The sequence below is a fragment of the Cololabis saira genome, chromosome 18, assembly GCF_033807715.1.
Source record: "Cololabis saira isolate AMF1-May2022 chromosome 18, fColSai1.1, whole genome shotgun sequence".
In the NCBI taxonomy this organism is placed as follows: domain Eukaryota; kingdom Metazoa; phylum Chordata; class Actinopteri; order Beloniformes; family Belonidae; genus Cololabis; species Cololabis saira.
Window position 1 is genome coordinate 32505316 of NC_084604.1, and position 23236 is coordinate 32528551.

The 23236-nt window shown below is 37.8% G+C and overlaps 1 protein-coding gene across 1 annotated transcript in view; it reads right to left on the minus strand.

Annotated features, from left to right (window-relative positions):
* LOC133418720 (1-phosphatidylinositol 4,5-bisphosphate phosphodiesterase beta-4-like) overlaps positions 1–23236 on the minus strand; it is a 104390-nt gene that overhangs the window by 30942 nt on the left and 50212 nt on the right. The window contains 4 exon segments of the mRNA XM_061707563.1: positions 3013–3156; positions 5702–5761; positions 6984–7064; positions 13230–13327. Of these exon segments, the coding sequence (XP_061563547.1) occupies positions 3013–3156; positions 5702–5761; positions 6984–7064; positions 13230–13313 (369 nt within the window). The 5' untranslated portion in view covers positions 13314–13327.

Consider the following 23236-nt stretch of genomic DNA (forward strand, 5'->3'; position numbering starts at 1 on the left):
AATCAATTAATATGTCTACAGATCCATTTTTTTTTTATTTTTTTTTATTTATTTATGTTTTTTTTTTTTTTTTCATCATTACATTATAACTTTTGGTTATTTTTTTGTTTAGCAATGTTTTGTTGGACACGAGAATAACTGATGCCATGTTTTTGCCTTTAAATATGTTTAAAGGTATGAAAACATTAAAGTGTTAGGTTATAATTGCATAAATTGTCTATATTTCATTACTTTATATACTGTCTTGGGGTTACATTTGCAAAAAATGCTAAAAACCAAATGCTCAAAAATTAAAAACCAAAATAGACCAAAAATGGAACAAATAAAAACGGAATGTGGGAAAAAATAAAACCGATTTAATCCGTCTCTGTTTCCTCCCTGGATCTGTTTGGTAATTCTGACCCACGATGTTTCTGAAAGCAGTTCTATCAGCATTCTGGGAGCTGATTGGTCCTTACAGCATCATTAGCTGCCAATACTTGCTGTTTAATCTCAATATAATACTAGTAGTAATATTTTGCATAACTAGACAGTCATATAATTCATGCAACAGCTCAAAAAACTGTTTTAATAACACTAACCCAAATCAATATCGGAATCGAATCGAATCAAATCAAATCTTGATAATCGATTCTGAATCTTAAGAATCGGAATCAAATCGATTCTTGACATTTGAATCGATCCCCAGCCCTAGCTTGTGGTTCGGCTGGAAGGCCGTCCTGCCAAAGGCGGCCGTGTGACTGGCAGGCGTGTGGCCGCGAGCCCCCAGACGGCACCGCGGGGCCGTGGCACTAAACACCCATCGCCAGTTTGTTTTCAAGCTGCTTTCTAAACTGACAACTTTAAACAGATCGTTGAAAAAATAAATATCCAACAACAGTTGTAGATGATCAACTAGTCATACGTCCTATATATTGCTTTTCAGGAGACACCCCTCAGGCTGGAAGCATATTTTTCAGTGAGTTGTCAAGAGCTTTTTCTGAATTACTGCTAAACCTTTGTGTCGTGCTGAAGAGAGAACGGCTGCCTGTTTCTCCACGGATTTTCCTCCGGCTCCCGGCCGCCTGTAATCTCAGCGAGTCGCTGAACTGGAGCGACTCTCTAACTTTCTGACTGCTACAAAGAACAAAACGGGCCAAAGCAAATAATGAAATGTCGTGAAATAAACCATTTAGGAAATATGATTCATAAGAAAATACATTTTAAAAATCTGTGCATGAAAAAAGAAGTGTAAAGAATTACATTTTCACTATCAGTAAAATAAATCTTATTCAAAAACATCGGATAGTAAATAGTACAAGAATTTTGCAGAACACATTAAGCTGTAAAATGAGCACAGGACCAAAGCGCCGGGTGTTTGAGAGAGATCTGCTGCTGTGATAAAGTCACCAGTCTCGTTGTGTGGTGGCAGCGGGTTTTAGAGACGGTTCAGCTTCATTAAGTGTCTGTCAGGATTTTATGGAAGACGGCGAGCTTTCCCACGACTTCTTAAAGAGCAATTCCCGTTGGATTCTTTATCGTAATATTTGTATATCTGCAAATACAAACACAAACCCGTTCATGTCGGGCACCTTTGTCTTATCTTTATGCCGTGTAGGCTGTGGTCATAAAAGTGCTCATGCAGTCAGGTCCAGAAGTGTGTAGACAAAGAGTTTTTTTATATTTTGTTTGTCTTCATACATTTTCGTGTGTAGCAATTGTCTGTTGTTGAGCTTGTTAACCTGTGTGTTTATGTATTTTAGCTTAGTTTTTAACTCTTAATCTCTATTCTGATATAGGCTTTTTATTCGGAAATGTTTTATTGATTGTATCTAATAATTCTTTCTTTTAGGTTGACTATTTTTACTCCAGTCCAGGGACAGCGGATGCAAAATAGCCTTTTTGGCTAATTCCGGCACATTTTACACTGGTTTAAATGTGTTATTAATGTGCATTGTCCCTGTAATCTAAACCTTTAAATAAAATGAATAAATCAACTCAAAGAATATACAATAAAACAATCAAGATGTGATTTAGGTGAAGACTTTCAGATTTAACCCTCTTACATCATTTTAATATAATATAATAATGCACACATTTCTGAGCTCCTGTACTGCTCCAATAAAATAAAGGTGTATCCAAAAAAAATTACACAATGTATTTACAATGGTACAAAAACATAATTACTTAGAGACTGTTAAAGATAAAATTGGGGTGTGTTAAAATTTAATATGTAATAAACATTTATCAAAAAAATCCCCCAAAAAACAAAAGATATTCTGTGTATTATTTCATATGTCACAGGCAAAGGGTTAATTAAAGAGGTTTCACAAAAATATGGCATTTATCATTTAGGAAATACAACCAAAGAGCCTTCATTTCGGGGGCTAAATCATTATTTGGACATGATAGTAAATATTGGATGGAAATAGTTTCAAACACTTTTGGACATGACTGCAGCAGAGCGTGGAGTCTGTAAGTTCCCTTTATTTTACTGGATAACTTTGACATAACGGCATAACTGAAGGCTTCTTTGCTTTGGGTTCCTGTGTGTAACCCGAGCATTCAAAGAAAAGGGAAATGCATCAAGAGTTCAGGAGGGTAAAACGGAAACAAAGAAGATAATTGATTTAAATGTGTCTGAATTTATGAGAATGAAACAAGGGCTTATGGAGAAGTTGGCATGAGAGCCAGTTCCATTTATCTTGTATGGATTATTTTGTCCTCGGGTCTCTGAGCTGTCCTGAGCCAGGCTTTTCGTCTAGACCACATACAGGTTTGTGACCATTGTGGACATCCATCTCAATAAAAAGCAAACATGTGCAGTACTGGATAATTACACAGATTATTGCAAAAGCAGTCTTAATGCTTTTATTTATTGCCTGAGCAAATTAGCACAACAGAACGTGGCTATGTTTAGAAAGTCAGGCACTTATTTAAGTGCTTAATCAGTATTAATTATAAGGTTATATATTATGTCAACTCTTAAAGTTTAATCTCAAGGTCGTCACTTAATATTAAATATGCATTTACCCTGGCTGTGTCGGGGCTCTCTGCCACCAAGAACATGAAGCTGAGGTTGACAAGGTCTGCGCCGCTGCAGATGCAGATGATGCATCCCTCCAAGTCCGCCTCCGTCTTTCCAATGGCCTCAAATGACGACAAGATCTTTGGGTCCTGTAGAAACAAGGTGAAAGAAATAAAGTGATTCTCAGTGGCCACGATGGAAACATCTGAATGTGTTCCGCTGCACATTAGACAACACACACATGACAGTTTTTGACATTTACCCACAGTTATTGTGGGTAATTTTCCTCTAAACACTGTGATTTCACCAGGGAAGACTGTAATGCTTCTTTGTGATTAAGTTAACAGCAGCAGGCGTCAGGATCCCAGCCAACAATCACCCACTCCCATTCATCCTTTCCCTTATCATCCCATCATTAAACGGCTGCCGGGGCCTGTGGAACCGGGTCATCCTCCGAGGAGAAGCCCTGCTATCACAGTCTTTGACTTACTAAACAGCACCTGAACAAACAGGAGGCGCTGCCATCAGACCACAGCATCTGTATACGTGCCCTCACACATGCACGTTCTGCCTGGAACTAGGGCTGGGCGGTATGGACCAAAAGTCATATCTCAATATTTTCTAGCTGAATGGCGATACTCGATATATATCGATATTTTTTCTGTACAATAATTGGGGTTTCCCCCAAAGCATTATAGCATAGCATCTCTGTTAGCTTCATTTTTTCTGAGGCAAACCCTTAAAAAAACAGTCAGTTTTAATACAAAGCCATGTGCCAAATGTCACACAGGTTCCTTTATTAACAGAGGTCTGCACAATATCAAAATGTATAAAACAAATGAAATAAAAATAAACTGCCTGCATATATAGAATAAAAATGCTTCTTGAATAAAATAAAACAAATATCCCTTTCCTGCATAACAATTACATTAAAATACACTGTGCAATTAATACAATGTGTAGACAGTAACAGGCAGACTTTTCCACTGAGGTTGACAGTTGTGCAAATAACAAAACATTTGTGCAAATCTCAAATAAAACATTCAAGTCAATTTGTCACAAAATAAGCTATATCAAAATCATAAAAAAAAACAAAAAAAAAAAACGATATAAACGATATTGTCTCGTACCATATCGCGTTTGAAAATATATCGATATATATTAAAATCTCGATATGGGGTATCGGGTATCGATTCAAATGTCAAGAATCGATTCGATTCCGATTCTTAAGATTCAGAATCGATTATCACCATTTGATTCGATATTGATTTGGGTTAGTGTTGCCTGGATTATATGACTGTAAAATAACTATTGAAATAATAATTTTACAATAATTTTTGTAAAATAACTAAGAAATGAATAACTCAAACAGGCCTTTCAATATCCATTTAAAGTGCAAAAAAAGAAAGAAATTGCAACAGTTCATGCAGTAAACAAATCATTTTAGCTTATCTGATTTATTCTGTCACCAGACACACAGCTTGCCATGAAGCACCCGGCATTTTTCAGGTATTTCATGACAAACCGTGTCCGATAACAGAGAAACCAAACAAGCTATAGTAAATATAGATTATATGAACTTCATTGAACTAATATAACATTTAGAAATTTAAGCTGAAATTTGCAGCATTTTCTCTAAAGAAAAGTTAATTTAGTTCAGGAGTTTTCAAAACTACTGGGATTAAAGTTCACCAGGCAAAAATGTAATGATGAAAAAAAAAAAAAAATCGATCTTTAGACATACAAATCGATTTTTAGGAATTAATATGAGAATCGATTTAGAATCCGAAAATCGATTTTTTCAACACAGGCCTACATCTGTATACGTGCCCTCACACATGCACGTTCTGCCTGGAACGGTAATGCTTGCAACTTTTAATACGCTGCGTCCAGTCAGGCTTCTAGCTGTGATGGGTTTGCATCCTAGTTACAAACTGGTACCCGCTATATTAGATACACTGGGTATCTGATTAAAGCATTCATAATTCATACAGTGGACGCCAAGCCAAATACTAGATGTAATGCGTCACTCTCAGGGGCACGCTGCATGAATCAATATTTTATATAATGAGAAACCATATCGGCTTTCATTATATCTGGCGCCATATCTGATTAATAAAACAACTGATTTGTTGCCAGCTGCAATGAAAACGTGGAGTAAAACTGCTGGCAGATACATCTGAGTCATGTCAGGGTCAGTTTCCCGTTACAGGGCGAGGGAGGCTCCGTCTGACACGGACAGAACGTCTCCTGCCTGCGAGCTGTCGGGCCTTTAGAGTGAACTCGGTAACCCTGTGCTTCTTTGAAGGTGTATCTTCACAAGCACACTTCATTCATCATTCCACCGCTGCGGAAAAACTGTTTCCAATGCAACCTGCGGCTGAATCAGTCCAGATTTGTATTAATATTGATGAGTTACTGTACATATTTCATGCCCGGGTTTGTCTTCTCGTGAGTCAGAGAGAGCAGCTCGGCAGCAGGAGTCAACTGGGAGTCCCTGATCTGGCATTATGCTGCTAAAATGTACTATTGTCGCTTGACTAATTTAAGCATGAATGATACGCCTCCCTGGCAGTCGTCCGGGCTTTTACGAGGAGTGTAAAAGCAGCGCATGAGCCTGCGCGTCGGGATCGGCTGAGAGTGGGAATTTTTGTGAAAGCAGAAGTGATAAAACCGTCTTTCAAAAAGTCTCACCTTGGGAACGGCGCCGACGCGGATACTGTTGATGAGGGAACACTCGAGAACCTGGCCTTCCTGGGGAGCAGAGCGACAGGTGAAGGAAAAATCTTTATCAAGTCAACAGGAAAATAAATGAAGAGGAGACGACTGATGAGTCACATCAACGCCACAAACTCAGAACAGTAAACAGAAGTCTTCAGGAGTCGAATAAGAGCAAACATGTCCACCTCTTCTTTATAATCAGGTTTTCAATACCTTACACTTTTAGGACTGAACATTAATAGCTGTTATGACACTCACTGGGCCATTTCTGAGTTTGATCTGCTCTCTGGACTACAGAGGAAACAGATTGAGAGGATGGATCGCTAGATGTTTTCCTTGTTTGTAGCGTACAGCCAGCAGAAAAATGAAGCACTGTAAATGTCAGCTGGTTTTAATTTAAAACTATAGCTCCAATCTTAAATGTTTAAATCTCCAGTGTACATTAAGTGATTGTCAGAGGTGTCAAGTAACGAAGTACAAATACTTCGTTACCTTACTTAAGTAGAAATTTTGGTTATTTATACTTCACTGGAGTAATTATTTTTCAGACGACTTTTTACTTTTACTCCTTACATTTTCACGCAATTATTTGTACTTTTTACTCCTTACATTTTAAAAATAGCCTCGTTACTCTATTTCATTTCGGCCTTTAAAAAAAACTATCCAGTTAAATTGCTCCATCCCGATCGAGTGAATTTGGTTGTGGTTGTTTCAGATGTTCTTGTCCAGTTTTGTTCTTACATCCGTTCCCTCAGATTCCTGCAACTAAACTAGGATGTACATTCCAATAAAGGTTAGGATAAATGATAACATGCCTCTGAAGTTTTACTTTTTGCACCATTACAATACTTATAGGCAACTAGTCATCATATCTCCTGCTCTCTGAAACACATGTTAATGCTCAATAGTACACATATATGGTTCTTTAATATATTTGCATTATACTAAGATGCATTCATTTTCAATGGCTTTTGTCCTTAATGGCTTTTTTCCCCCTTACATTGCTTTTACTTTCATACTTTAATTTTGAAACCAGTACTTTTATACTTTGACTTGAGTAAAAAACTTGAGTTGATACTTCAACTTCTACAGAGTATTTTTAAACTCTAGTATCTATACTTCTACCTGAGTAATGAATGTGAATACTGAAGACACCTCTGGTGATTGTTGTGACACGTGTCTTTTTTTTTTTAAATCATAACTTCTCCAGGAAGTGTCTGGAAGGTAACAGAGTACATAAACATGGAGAACGCACCTTCCCCTCACTCTTCCAGGTGATGAAAAAACCAAACTCATCCACCTTCATCTGACAGTTGGGCTCAAAGATGTACGGATCCTGCAGAGAAAAGAAATCTTCATCAGTTTGCTGCATTGATTACAGAGTTTCATTGGAAATCTGACACAGTCACAACCTGCAAGGTTACTCAGGATAAGAACAGAGTATCTTAGAGTACTGAACAAATCCAGATAGTACACTCTTTCTGTGCAGGGGAGATGAAACCTATCACTAAAGCAAACAGAGGTACAGTATGTGTGACTGCTATTCCATCCAGCAGGGACCTTTATTTAGTCCAACTGGAGTGTTGAGGTTAAAATTTGACTGAAAATAACATTTAACTATCTGGTAAGATGTTTCATTTCATTCAGTGCTGCAAAATTACTGTGTATTTTGTTCTTCATCACACATCTGAGAAGGCCAAAAACATGAGAGCTTTAAAAATAGAAAAGGCGAAGCCTGCTGGGTCAATCTTACTCTAACATTAGCAAAAAGGGAACGGTGTGGCACACACACACGCACACGTAATTCATCATTTCAGGATGTAGCTGACATGAGATACACAGCTGCAAATAGGACTGGTCTGCCTTGCCACGACATCCAAAACCACCGTAAACCGAGGGAACCATCCCACCTCCATTTAGGAGACACCGAGCCTGCTGTAAGTGCACTCATAAAAACTCCACTCTTTTTTATCTGAATTAGGACTGACGGAGGCTTGATTTTATGGAGCAGCCATCTCTATGAAGGAGATGGTCTAAAATAAGCCCCGACCGTTATGCAGACTGAAAAAGAAGGTACGGTTCTGCCGTCAGAAGAAGCTTATTCTTGCAAATAAAGGAACAACAAGCTGAGGACTCAACATTACGCTCCTCTGGATGGATAGAGAGCCCTGTTTATGGCAGTCTGGCTCCACCTGGACATTTGTGATTTCTTTCCAACATGCCAGGTTGACTGCAGCAAAGTGTGTGCAGTAATATTTCAAACTGGAGAGGAAACATAAAAACATTATATTATGTGAAAAGACCTTAGGACAGGGGTGTCAAACTCATTTTGCTTGGCGGGCCGGATTTTACTAATTTTTTCCTTGTGGGCCGCACGCTCAAAATAACAAAAACTGTGCATTTTTTTTTCTAATTCTTTTTTTTTACTATTGTTATCTAATCCAATATCAGTTTAGTTAATTTTAAAGGAAATATGCACTTTGTTTACACTCTAATTATGTAAAATATATTTCTTCAGGATCTTTTCTTGAAATTTCTCATTTCGGTCGGTCGGTCTCATTTTTTTTTTCAAATTATGTAAGACACTTTTTTTTTTTTTTTTTAAATAGTTTTATACCGTTTTTTTCCCATTTTTTACCACCCCGTGCTCCTACCTAAGTGACAGTCCTGGGCATTGCTCCCCTCTACCAACCCCGGGAGGGCCCTGCACTGAGCTCAGGTCTCCTCCTTAACCTCAGGAGTGAGCAGGCCGCATCTTTTCACCAGACAGGGTGGGGTTTCTCCGGCCGAACGTAGCGCGTGGAAGGATCACGTTATTCCGGCCGGATCCTCCCCACCCCATCTGGCGCCCCGGTTGGCCAGAAGGGGCATGTATAGCCCAGGACTGTGTGCATGTTTTTTGTGAGGGTAGCTCACACTAGCTACCCACACTAGCTACCCAAGGGAACACGGGGAGAACATACAAACTCCACACAGAAAGATCCTTTCGCCAACCCCACCCAGGGTGTGGGCACTGAAGTCATGGGGGAACTAACACGCACTTCAGCAACCACAGCGTCCCCCGGCGGGAATCAAACCCAGGACCTTCTTGCTGTGAGACGGCTGCACTACCAGCTGCACCACCGTGCCCCCATATGTAAGACACTTTTAATATAATTCTAAAGATAAACACAAGATAAACAGAAACAAGTATGTTTTTTTTATATTTCGCTTTTTTTTTTTATAGGAAATTTTATTAAAAGCTAAATCTTTCTTATTACATCAGAGAGTTTCTTTGTAATTTAAAGATTTTTCCAGTGCAATTAAGTGTATTTATTTTTAAAAATTGGCGCGGATATTTACGCCAGTGTGCCGAAAAAGTCAGCACTTCTCTTTTAACTGTTTTACTTTGTCACTATCCTCGTATTCAAAACTGAAATTCTCCGAATAAATATCTTCTATCATCTTTTTTATCAGTAAAATTTTTCCTGCGAAAATATATAATATAATAGTAGTCAGTTAATAAAAATAAACGACCGTCTACAAAGAAATAAAATCGGCAAATGCATTCTAGAAAACTAAAAAAATGTCGAAAACTGCTCTCTTTGTGGAATAACGATGGATTTGTAGAAGAAATGTATTATCGGATATGCTGCGATTCATGGCAATTATTAATGCCGTCCTTTTTAGTAAATTAACATTTCAGTTTTTGCGTTGGAAACTTCTCGCGGGCCGCATGAAAATCTCTCTCGGGCCGCACATTTGACACCCCTGTCTTAGGAGATATTTTAAAGCTCTACTTTCCTTTTTTTTGTTGGTAATTTTAGATACCCGGAGAAGCCTGTGAGCAGCTGTAACACCTAACCTATCTTATCTAATGCTTATAATTAATGGTTAAATGAGAAAACAGTGCTTGTGTGTTGTCAGAGTGTCACAGCTCGGGACCGTTACTCTCTGCCTTCGGCTGCTGTCAATATGAAGCTGCTTAGTCTCCATGGAAACCAAACATCATCCTGATCTTAAGTGATTGATTTTCAATCAGTGAGATAATGAATGACACACACACACAAACGCACAGAGGAAACTCTTTGGCTCTTGGAGTGACGGATCACGCCAGATCTCTTTAACCTTTGGCTTCCGTGGCTGAGAAAACTGTCAGAGGCGAAACTCATTTTACATGTCGCGCTGTCAGAGAAACGCACTGTAATTACTGCAGATCTCCGGCCTCTAAGCCGTTGACTGAAGATGAAAATAAACAGAAAAGGATGGAGGTGAAGCCCGAGTGAGGCACAAATAGAAAGTGTCGTTTTTTGTATATAAGGACGGAGACAAGATTCATAGCTTTTACAACCCATGTCACTTCTTTTTTGTCAATGAGATCAGATAGATCAGGGGTCGGCAACCCAAAATGTTTAAAGAGCCATATTGGACCAAAAACACAAAAAACAAATATGTCTGGAGCCGCAAAAAAAGAAAAGTCTTGTATAAGCCTTAGAATGAAGGCAAATGGCGAAAGGGGAAATGTCGAGAAAAAAGTTGAAACGTCAACAAAAAAGTCGAAATGTTGAGAAAAAAGTCGAAATGTCGAGAAAAAAGTCGAAATGTCGAGAAAAAAGTCGAAATGTTGAGAAAAAAGTCAAAATTTCGAGACAAAAGTCAAAATGCCGAGAAAAAAGTCGAAATGTCGAGAAAAAAGTCGAAATGTCGAGATTAATGTTTAAGTACAATCTCGAGAAAAAAGTTGAAATGTTGAGAAAAAAGTTGAAATGTCGATGAAATAGTCGAAATGTCGAGAAAAAAGCCGAAATGTCGAGAGAAAAGTCGAAATTTCGATAGAAAAGTCAAAATTTCGAGAAAAAAGTCAAAATTTCGAGAAAAAAGTCAAAATGTCGAGATTAATGTTTAAGTACAATCTCGAGAAAAAAGTCGAAATGTTGAGAAAAAAGTTGAAATGTCGATGAAATAGTCGAAATGTCAAGAAAAAAGCCGAAATGTCGAGAAAAAAGTCGAAATGTCGAGAGAAAAGTCAAAATTTCGAGAAAAAAGTCGAAATGTCGAGAAAAAAGTCGAAATGTCGAGAAAAAAGTCAAAAAATTTCGAGATTAAAAAAGGAAAAGAAAAAGGAAGAAAAAAATAGAAAAAAAGAAATAAAAAAAGAAAAAAGGGTCAAACATTTTTGAAAAAGCTCCAGGAGCCACTAGCGCGGCGCTAAAGAGCCACATGCGGCTCCAGAGCCGCGGGTTGCCGACTCCTGAGATAGACGCACACGAACACAGGCAGGCGTGCACGTTACCTGCCTCTCCCATCTGTCTCAGGAGGGTTTCAGTCAGCGCAGAGTATTTAGAGAGAAGAAAGAAAAAAAATCTATGAAATGCACGCCGCCTGCTGAAGAGTACGCCGTTTAAATCGATGCTGACGTGTCCCGAAGCCTTGAAAAGATTTAACTTGCATCACATTAATTTGGTTTTTGCTTTCAAGGGAAGGTTTAAAACGGTTAAGAATACAATGATTCCAATAATGCAAAGCTGCAGCGGTGTGACGCTCGCGGCTCAATCCCGTTTGACCTCGCCGATGTTAACCTGTTTTGGGGACTGAAAGAGGCCGACCTTATTGCCGCTCGGGCCAAATCCTAACGTTGTCCTGCATCAGCTTGGCTTAAATTCACAGCGGCGGCACACTGAGGACTTTCTTCAGAAGCGTGGTGGCCCAGTTTCGCTGCTCCGTTTGGCATGGCTGCAGATTTGATGAAGGCTTTCCGTGCGCTCTTTCAAGTTTCCTCCTCTCCTCCCCCGTCAGACGCCCACATAAACGGAGAGGACTGAGGGGATTTCCTGATGTGTGCAGGGGTACGTGCATGCCGCTCTGAGAGCGTGTACGCCTTTGGGTGACACACTTTGCCACCGTGCATCACATGTCCTACCTTAGTGTCCTGATTAAGTTTATCCGAGGAAAAGTGGACAAAAAAAAAAAGAATTTACAGATGTGGATGGATAATTATGATAGTAATCGTAAATATACAAATATACTGTTAGTATAGAGGAAAAATAACTAATTACCAGTTCTAAAAATCACGATACCGTTTCCAGTAGCATTATTGTTATTTATTTGATATTGGTGGTGTTAAACATTGAGTTTTCCTGAGAAACCTTCATTTCCTGACCAGGCAGTGGAGCGTCTCCTCTAAAAGAATGATCATTTTGTCACAAGCAGAGATACGGCAACCCTTTTCCACTCATAGCAACAACTCTTTACCAACCCTGCAGTCCTATTTCACAAAGATACAATCACAGAACTCTGAGCTTCTACTAATCTTTTTTTTATTTTCTTTTTCTCCTAATATTGAGCCCGCCTCACCTCACGTTGTTGTACTGTGTTTACTTTTCCACTCATCTGCTGTACCAGCGATATTTCCACTGCAGGCCGACTGAAGTTAATTGTAAAGTATTCTATCTACCGGTATGTGTATCACACATTCAGATAATTGATCTGCTGGTGAAGAGCAATAAGAACGTGTTTCAAGCAGTCAGTCATTATGCCAAAACTTTCCAGGGAGCCTGATCCATTAGCGATGCCTGTAGCTAGAACTCAGAGATATAATTATACATCAGGTTACGAAGCAAATAGCTATACTCTGAGTTATTACGTTTTCGGATAAAGATATGGTTTAAGACAGTGGTCCCCAACCTTTTCTGTACCGCGGACCGGTTTAATGTCTGACAATATTTCCACGGCCCAATCTTTTTGATTTGATTTATTTTATTTTTGTACATGTAAAAAAAAACAACAAAACAAAGAATTTCATCCTTTAAAACTTGCTATCTTAATTTAAATGTGCCAAAAAAGGAGTAGGAAGAAGTGTAACTTATTTAGTCCTACCTCCATTTAAAGGTGTAGTTGATAAAAACGAAATAAAATGACAAGATCGGCATTAAAAACTGTTGTATTTTCTCTATAGTAATAATAAATAATAATAATAATAAAACATAATTTTCGAAAAAATAAAATAAAAAAATGGAAATTGTAAATTACCTTTTATTATGAGTATTTCTATAAATGTGTTTTTATGTTTTTATAGTAGGTGTAACGAGGAACCATAAATCAGGCTGTAGCTGTTATTACCGACCGAGCAGCAGCTGCGTCGGTCTGTATTTAAGTTAAATGAAACTTATATGAATGTAGAAAGACTTACTCTATTTTATTTTATTCCTTTATAGCTCTTACGGTGTGTTTGCAGTGTATTTACTGTACATCCAAGGAATAAGAACATTGTGAACCATCAGTTTGAGAGTCGACCATCATCAGTTGGGGCTACAGAAATTATTTTTTCTTTCTGTGCGGCCCGGTACCGGGCCGCGGCCCGCGGGTTGGGGACCACTGGTTTAAGTCGTGGTGCGTTGAAGAACCGTGGGTACACTGTTCACAGTTTGAGACTAAAACAAGGACAATAACGCTGAATAAATCATCAGAGGGGGTTACAGGCATCTCATCAAGCAGCGTGCATTTCAGGATAAACCTTATTTACCTCATCAAACCTGTCAAAGGAAGCACCTTCCTGCATGAACTCGGGCAGGTGCTTCTGCCAGTTGAATACGTAGGACTTCGTCATGGCTGCTCACAACTCTGAAACACAGGTGAAAAAAGAAGACAAGATTAATATCTAACAAAGACGAGCTCATAACTCCAACTATTGTGCCTCAAAATATTTATTTTAAAAAGTAGAATTATCCTTTACTTATAACCAGAGGTGGGTAGAGTAGCCAAAAATTGTACTCAAGTAAAAGTACTGTTACTTCAGAATAATATGACTCAAGTAGAAGTAAAAAGTAGTCATCCAAATAATTACTTGAGTAAAAGTAAAAAAGTACTTGGTGAAAAAAACTACTCAAGTACTGAGTAACTGTTGAGTAACGTCTGATTTATTTTTTTAACACAACCATTCAAACAAAAGTACAAAATAATCATCTTCAGGCAAATTAAATCAATAAAATAAATTAAAATTAATAAATAATAAAAAATAGCTTAAATTAAAATAATCTTAAAGTGAATTCAAGTACTTTAATAAATAATAAGATAAATAAAATAACAGAATAAAAAAATAAATTAAGCACAAGTAGCACAACATTTTAAGCCTTTGTACTTTTCTTTTTTAACCAGGCAGAACTAGAACAAACATGAACTCATAGAAACTCTGTGTGTGTTTGAGTCTGTGTAAATGTGACAAAACATGCAAAAATAAACATTTTCCCCAAAGAATCACTCAGTGATGTCATGAGATTGACGCGTACGCGGATAAAAGAAAAGTAACAGCTCAACGTAGCCTAATGTAGCGGAGTAAAAGTACAGTTTCTTCTTCACAAATCTACTCAAGTAAAAGTAAAAAGTATAGTGATTCAAAACTACTCCTAAAAGTACAACATTTCCCAAAACTTACTCAAGTAAATGTAACGGAGTAAATGTAACTCGTTACTACCCACCTCTGCTTATAACCAAGATTTTGGACCGAGGTTGAAGGAATCATCCACAACTCTTTTAAAATATAACGACACGGGCACATTTGTTGGCACTCTGGAGATATTTAAAGTAACCCTAAAAACGATCATAAATCATTGCATTATAAATCATATTATTAACTCTTTTTTTTTTTACTTTAATTAGTATCAGAGGTATCTTTATTAGCTTTTCAGTGCATTTAAAGGGCATACACTTGTCACTGTGAAGATTAGTATCATTGTTGGCGAACATGAGCAGAGAGAAAATAAGAGATTTGTCCCGGGAGCTGAGAAGGACAATGATAGATGAGCATTTTAAAAGCAGAGGCTATAAAACCAGCTCCGAGCAGCTTTATGTCCATGTGACCACTGCTGAAATATTATCAGAAGGTTCAGAGGACTGCTACCGACCTCCCAGGACGGGACACGCGAGGACAATGCAGCCCGAGGTCGATCAGAAATACAAGTGCAGATCATAGACAGGAAGTCAGGGGAATCTAAAGACATTCAGGTCAAGGTATGTCACTCTGATCACACATTTGTCACATAAGAAACAACAATGGCTCCATGAAAGAAGACTAAAAAAAAGAAGAAGAAAAGCCAGACTTGACTTTGCTATAAAGTACGTTGGGAAGAAAAAGGCCTTGAATCTGCAGGTCACGATGAATTCTGAATACTATCACAGTAACCTGAAGTGAAAAGCACCGTCTAATGTTAGAAGCTCAGTCTCAGTCACAATCATTGGTCCAATGACAGGATAACGACCTAAAAACACATAACTAAGGCTACGTTCACACTGCAATCTTAATGCTGAAATCCGTGGTCGTTTACATTTAGATTCATCATTAGGGCTGGGGATCAATTCAAATGTCAAGAATCGATTCAATTCCGATTCTTAAGATTCAGAATCGATTATCAAGATTTGATTCGATTCCGATATTGATTTGGGTTAGTGTTGTTAAAACTGTTTTTTGAGCTGTTGCATGAATTATATGACTGTAGTTATGCAAAATATTACTACTAGTATTATATTGAGATTAAACAGCAAGTATTGGCAGCTAATGATGCTGTAAGGACCAATCAGCTCCCAGAATGCTGATAGAACTGCTTTCAGAAACATCATGTGGGTCAGAATTATCAAACAGATCCAGGGAGGAAACAGAGACGGATGAAATCGGTTTTATTTTTTCCCACATTCCGTTTTTATTTGTTCCATTTTCGGTCTATTTTGGTTTTTAATTTTTGAGCATTTGGTTTTTAGCATTTTTTGCAAATGTAACCCCAAGACAGTATATAAAGTAATGAAATATAGGCAATTTATGCAATTATAACCTAACACTTTAATGTTTTCATACCTTTAAACATATTTAAAGGCAAAAACATGGCACCAGTTATTCTCGTGTCCAACAAAACATTCCTTTTTTGGGGATAAAAAATAAAATAACCAAAAGTTGTAATGTAATGATGAAAAAAAAAAAGATAAATAAATATAAGAAAAAAAAAATAAAGCGATCTTAAGACATCTGAATTGATTTTTAGGAATTAATATGAGAATCGATTTAGAATTGGGAAATCGATTTTTTCAACACAGGCCTATTCATCATACTCAAGCGGAACGGCAAGCGTTCCCTGTAGTGACACGCGTGAGCAGAGGAAAAGACGACATCACGTAGTGCGTGGTGTTTACAGAAGTAATTATGGACCCTTCACATGTTTGTCTAGCAAGTTGGAAGTACTTGCACAGTCGGAACCAACAAAATTATACCCAACTGATGAAAGAAAAAAGGAGAAGCACAAAAGTTAACAATGGCTTTTTGTGCAGCAGTGGCTGCTCCCTGTGTGCAGAGGTGTGTGTGGACGTGGAGTCAGAACCAGGAGGGGTGGGATCACGACGGGAGGGTCTTCAATCACACAGAGTTCATCCAGAATTTCAGGATGTCGAGGAAGGTTTTTGAATATGGGTCAATGACGAATAAGGATTTTCTACAGGTCAATTTTAAAATAATTTAAAAAAAGAATATCTATTGCAGTAGTTCAAACATTAAGAATGTTGTGTACACAAATTCATATAAAACTTTTAAATTAAGTGATTTTTGTCAAGTTGAATTGGCACTAGCCTTAAAAAAAAAGTCATGTGGCGCAACCATGATTCATATTAAAATAAATTAATTTTCTTAACATCTTGACATCTTTTTTTTTTTTTTACAAGTTTTCAGTATTATACAAAAATGGTTATTTTAATGGTCGCGCCACATGATTTCATAAAATGGACATCAGTCAAACTTTGTTTGTATATTATGATGGAAATATAAATATAAATGTGTATAAATCTTATACACTACAAGACATTTTGGAAATCATGCGAGATAGGGCAGAATATTGATTTAAATACATTTAGAGTGATTTCAAGTTTTCAAAACAAGAGTCCTGGTCGGACGGTCACACCACATGACATTTTGACGCTTAAACAACAACAAAATCCCAAATAAATAGTATTTTTTGAAAAATTCAAGTGAGTCCATATGTTGGACAGGTAGGTCATATATATGGTATTTATTTATCCATTTAAACCTTTTTTGAATTGAAAAATATAGGCGTCACGTCATTGACCCATATATCTATCAGCGCCTCTCCTCTGGACTTTCAAGACAAAAACACTCATCTCCTGTGACGTCAAAGTCGGACGAAATGCAACATTACCGTTTGGATTCCAGTCGCTTCAACACAGATTTGATATTTATCCGATTTAGGACCACATATGAAAGTGGCCTGGATCAGATTTGGGAAAATCCTTGCCCCGTTCATTAAAAAAAGTCAGATATGAGTCACATATGGACAAAAAAAAAAAAAAAAAAAAATCTGAATTCAGTGTTCTTTTCTGCAGTGTGAACGTAACCTAAAAGCAACCAATAGCTAATAAAGAAACAAATGAGACGTTTCCTAAAAGGCCATCTCTGAGCCTCGATCTCCACCCTTATAGAGTTCTCTATAAGACTTTATGTGTATCGCACTTTTATTAAACCAAAATATAAACGAGGCGGCGAACATCACATCTCGTCTCACGTCTGCGATTCCCTGACAAAGAGATGCAAACTTTTATAATCTGGTGTTATTCCGTTTTCGGAGAAAACTACAATAAAGTCATAATGGAACTTTCTCCAAATAGAGTCAAGAGTCACTTGAGTCATAATATTTCACATTTTTATTTGGTTAAGCAGCTACTGACAACTTTAGAGGAGCTGGAACATGTGGATTATAAAAAGTGAGACTTAAGTAGACGGGATGATGGAACGTAGGTGCACCACATCACATCACAATGACAGCATATCTGACAGTTCAAACCAATGTGAGGGTGGAATTTTCCATTAAGTCTACGTTTATCTAGCACTCGGCCTGAAACTGTCTGGCTATGCACTGTATTCCTCTTCACATACAAAAAGCGAGTAAGGCTTGATTCATGCAACCCACTGCACGTGTATCACCATGGAAGGATCCAGCTCAGGGGAGAGGAGGGAGGACCTGATAGAAAACCGTTGATGACATCACCCAAATACAGGCTCGCCCTACGTCAGTCTCTAGGGTGTCAGGCAAAACTGTGAGGGAAACGTGCACTTGACAACGTGGCTTACTATGGATAGTCTAAACGCTCAGCTGGTATTGAGTCATTTTGGGAATCGTCTGGGGTGGGATTTGATTTCGATCAGCAGGTCTTTCCGTTTACAGAGCTACGGAGGAGAGATTGGCTGATATTGGACAACAGTCACACCCATGCTTTATATTAAACTACTGTTATTTAGCAGACGCTTTTATCCAAAGTGATTTACATCTGAGAGAATAACACAAGCAAGAAATCACATAGGAGGGTCCAGCTGGATCAGTGCTGGTCAGACTGTTTTTTATTTATTTTTTTCATAAACAATGGCAGGTAAAAACTCCCCTAGTGGGAGGAATCTGACCTGGTAAGAGCAGAACCACTGAGCAATAAAATAAATATTTAGAAATAAAAATAGAAAACATTAAGTAAAAAATATATATTAAATGTATGTTTTTTTTTTTTTTTTTTTAAATTTATTAACATACAGTGCAAACAACGACAAAAGATGACATCAGTTGTGTGTGTGTGTGTGTGTGTGTGTGTGTGTGTGTGTGTGTGTGTGTGTGTGTGTGTGTGTGTGTGTGTGTGTGTGTGTGTGTGTGTGTAAATAAGGTGATGAAAGTAAATACATAAATTGAAAATATTAATTTGAGAGTAAATAAGTTAAACAAATAAATAATTATCATATAGAGTGGTGTAGCACATATAATATATAATATAAATATAGCATAATAATATAGTAATATCCTAATATAACATAATGCTGGTCAGACGGTTGAGTCCAGTTGGACACAGGTGCTGTCACGCCAGTGCTAGAATTTATTTATTTTTGTTCCCTTCCCACCCAACAGTCCCTTTACACAAGAAAGCTACGTCTTAAAAGACACCATCATACAATCATCTCTAAACAAGAAACATATACACATAAATCTTCCTGCTGGTCTACAAAGCACTGAATGGTCTTGGACCAAAATACTTGATCTGTTAGAATTAGAATTAGAATGTCTTTATTGTCATTTGTACAGGTACAACAAAATTGGATGCTATCTTTAAGGTGCATGGTTTAAAAAAAAATAGATATATTAAAACAACTATAAAAATAAATACTCTCTAAAATGACACAAACAGGAAGACAACATACAGGTATTGCACAATTCTCTGGCAGGTATTGCACGGTTCAGTCAGTATTGCACATGGAAAAAGTCTGTTTGATTATTTAGCAGTATTGAGTGTAGTTATGGCCCTGGCATAGAAACTGTTCTTGAGTTGGTTTGTGCGTGATTTCATCTGTTAGTTCCTATGAAGCTCCCAGACCCCTGAGGTTCATCTGGATCTGGTTTGTTGTGGTTCCAGAACCAGAACCAAGCAAGGTGAGGCAGTGTTCAGTTATTCTGCTCCTCACCGGTGGAACAAACTTCCTGTAGACCTGAGGTCTGCTCCAACTGTAGATCCTTTAAATCAGGGATAAAAACATTACTGTTTACTGAAGTGTACCCCTAAATTAAATACTTACCTGCTGTACTCTACTGCCCTTACTTTTAACAACTTGGGCTTTTTATTATTTTTACTTCTTTTCTTCTTTTATTTCATTTAATTTGTTATTTACTGTCTAATTATGTCTTGCCGCTTTTAATCTTGATGTAAAGCACGTTGAATTACCTTGTGTTGAATTGTGCTATATTAATAAATTTGCCTTGCCTATATGCATATTGTAGTTTGCATGACAGTTAACTACAGGTTTTACCGGCCATATTTGTGTGTATTGATCTTTGTTTCCAGTAGTCCCACGCATGTGCAGAGACTAAAGTGCTGGATTTCATAAAAAAATTAATAAACACATTTTTTTAAATCACTAATTTACCTCTCAGACATAAATGGATGAACGTGGTGATGGGTGAGGACAAACAGAAGCAGAACAGAGTAAGAGCGGGGTAGGAAGAACAAAACAGAACTAAAGAGAGGAGTCAGATGTAAAGCCGGTGGGAAGTGGAAACAGGTGAGAAACAGAAATTTGTGACAGAGAGACGATAAAGTGACATGAGCAGCACAGAGACAACAAAGCGGTAATGGGGCAGGGAGGGATGCAGGAGCGAAACAGCTGTGTGTGACAGAGGCCGGGGGTCCGGCAGGGTGAGCACTGCAGGGGGAGGGGGTCTGCTTTTGATGTGGGGAGCACAGATAAGAGACTACATCAACAGAGCTAATAGAAAAGCACCTGCTGGGTGGGCTGAGGCCCAACACGGGCATGACAAACACAGATGAAGCAAAAGCTGCCGAGATGTAATGATGAAGGCCGGATAACCCAACATGCAACTACTCTTCTTCACATACATATGATGTGTTCAATATGCCCACTTATGGAGAAAAAAGATGTCCAAAGCACAAACACACACATCCTGTCTGCAGACGACAGACAACACAGTGTCAACACCCCAAAACACACAGAACGTGTGGTAAACAGCTGCAGTGTCCAAAAAAATCGAATTCCCAATTCTCATATTAATTCCTAAAAATCGATTCATATGTCTAAAGATCGATTTTTTTTTTTTTTTTTGGGGGGGGGGGTTATTTATTTTTTTATGTATTTTTTTTTTCCATCATTACATTACAACTTTTGGTATTTTTTTGTTTATGCCCAAAAAAGGAATATTTTGTTGGACAAGAGAATAACTGGTGCCATGTTTTTGCCTTTAAATATGTTTAAAGGTATGAAAACATTAACGTTTTCAGTTATAATTGCATAAATTGTCTATATTTCTTTGCTTTATATACTGTCTTGGGGTTACATTTGCATAAATGTTAAAAACCAAATTCTCATAAATGGGGAAAAAATGAAAGCGATTTATTTTCGTCCTCTGTTTCCTCCCTGGATCTGTTTGGTAATTCTGACCCACATGTTTCTGAAAGCAGTTCTATCAGCATTCTGGGAGCTGATTGGTCCTTACAGCATCATTAGCTGCCAATACTTGCTGTTGAATCTCAATATAATACTAGTATTAATATGTTGCATAACTAGACAGCCATATAATTCATGCAACAGCTGAAAAAACTGTTTTATTAACAGTAACCCAAATCAATATCAAATCGAATCGTGATAATCGATTCTGAATCTTAAGAATCGAAATCGAATCGATTCTTGACATTTAAATTGATCCCCAGCCCTAGTGTCCATTATTATTAAATAACACTAAACTGGATCTCAAAGAAAATCTTATACATTCGAAGATCCGATTGCAAGTGATTCACACAGGACGACTCGCACCTCTAAATCTGAACTAATTGGGTTGTGTTCTCCCGTCTGATGTTAGCCTAGATATCAACACGCTCACCGGTACGTATGCATTAGGTAACATTTTCTTCAGTGGGAGGAAATCTATCCAATGGCAGCGCGGCAGCCGGGGCTCTGTGAGGCCACGCTAACCCGCCAGCGCCTCTGAGCTCCTGGATGTGAGAGTGTGCACGTGAGGAGCTGATGGAAGCTAAAGGAAGTCAGTGAGGTCCGAGCCCCCTGTCCAACCCCTGACAATGAGATAATTACGATAGATAGGAGCCCCGTGAGGAACAATGTTCCCAGCTTCCTCGTCTAAAATTGCAGCTAGGGTAACACCCAGCGGTCCCACACCTCATAAACTAAAATTAGGCTATAGTTACATCAGTCAGCCAGTGGTGGAGGGGTTGACTGGGGACACACTCCAATGGACAAGTGACAACAGCGAGAGAGAGGCACATGAGACGTGGCTGCCACCATGACAAAAGCTCTATTGTGATATGTAATCCTCAACAGGTACGGTATTAACTATTGACGATAAAAATAACCAAGTCAGACAACGGGACACTGACGGGCCAAGCAGGCGTTTTTAATGAAGCACATTTAATGCCTCATTTGATTTTACAGCACACAACATTAAATCAGCATAATCCACTGATTTAATGTTATTTGGCATTAATGGCAGGGAACATCAAATGTTTAAATTCCAGTCTGCGGTCTGTTTTTTTCGGCTTTTGTATCTGCAGAGGTGGGGAAAGTAAAGAAAACGTTGCTTTCTTTTAGTACTTAATCGGCCTTTTGAAACTTGACTTGATTACATTTTTTCCAATTATTTTACCACTTAAACCCTGAATAAAACTCTTGAATTGGTCCCAACATCAATACGACCTTGCAATGCCAGCAAACCTATACCACCATATCACAATTCTTGAAATGTTCTGAGTGCTGTCTTAATTTTTTGCGGCTCTGCAAAACTATTAACCTACTATATGAAAGCATGCAAAATGCACGTATTCATACTTGCTATTCAACACAAAACCTGGTTTATAAACAACCTAAATGTCTCACTTCATCTAACAAGATGCTGATCCTGCAGCTTCAACTTACCGTACTTCACTATTTGCAGATGTATATTGTCAAGTCGTTGCCAAAACGTTAGTGAAACAAGTGAAACGTATCGGCTCTAATATTTAAACATGTAGTGAAAAGGAGAAAATGAGCGTCTGAGTCTGGTTGTCTTGTCTGCCACACAAGACCACACATACTCAGTCTTTTCACTTTTGTCATTTGTAGGTTAAATTTAATCCATCAATGTCTTCCCTTCCCTCTTTTACCAGGCCACAAAGATGTTAAATGTGTATTATTTTAAACATGAATGCCATATTATCATTAAAACAAAGAATGTTAGTGTCTTGCACGGTGATAATTAAGAGCCTTATCTAACCTACATTGGTTTTAAATTAAATTGTGTATAACTAACCTGCACAAAATATAACTACAATACCAAACCACGTGCGTCATTTGACTCAAATTATGTGTATTTACTGAATCAGCTCTTCCCTGTGATCACAATCAGGCCAGCTCAGAAAGTACCTCGTTGAGCTGCACATTACTGAAGGATATTTGATTAAATGTCTTATTCCTAAAACATGATTTGGGGAATCATTTCAGGTTAGAGCGACAGATGGTGAGGATTATTTAGGCATAATTCATAACGAAGTTGATAAACTGAGTTCTCTCCCCCCGTCTTTATGGTCATTCTGGTTGTAATGCATATGTAAGGACAAATAGACATGGATAGTGCACGTCAGGATGAAACCATCACTAAATTAGTTTTCAGAGGTAAAGGTATGATGCCCATTGGAAATTGTGAAGAGGCCAGCCTTTAAACTCCAAACTTTGCACCTCATATGTGGTATCAAAGCAGTTGGTATTTATAAACTGCAAAGATTTAGCCTAATATTCCAAAATCTAGTCAAAACTGAATCATTTTAAGTATAAATATCTTTGCCAATGGGGTAAGAAAAATTTTCTTGAATTCTTAAAATAAGCAAAATAATCTTGGAAATTTCATGAAAAAAGATCTTTTTTCTTTTTTGAAAATTAGTTTTGTAAGTGTATACACTTCTACGTTCACCTCGCATCAGTGGTGGCCGACATTAGTGCGAGATCTCGAC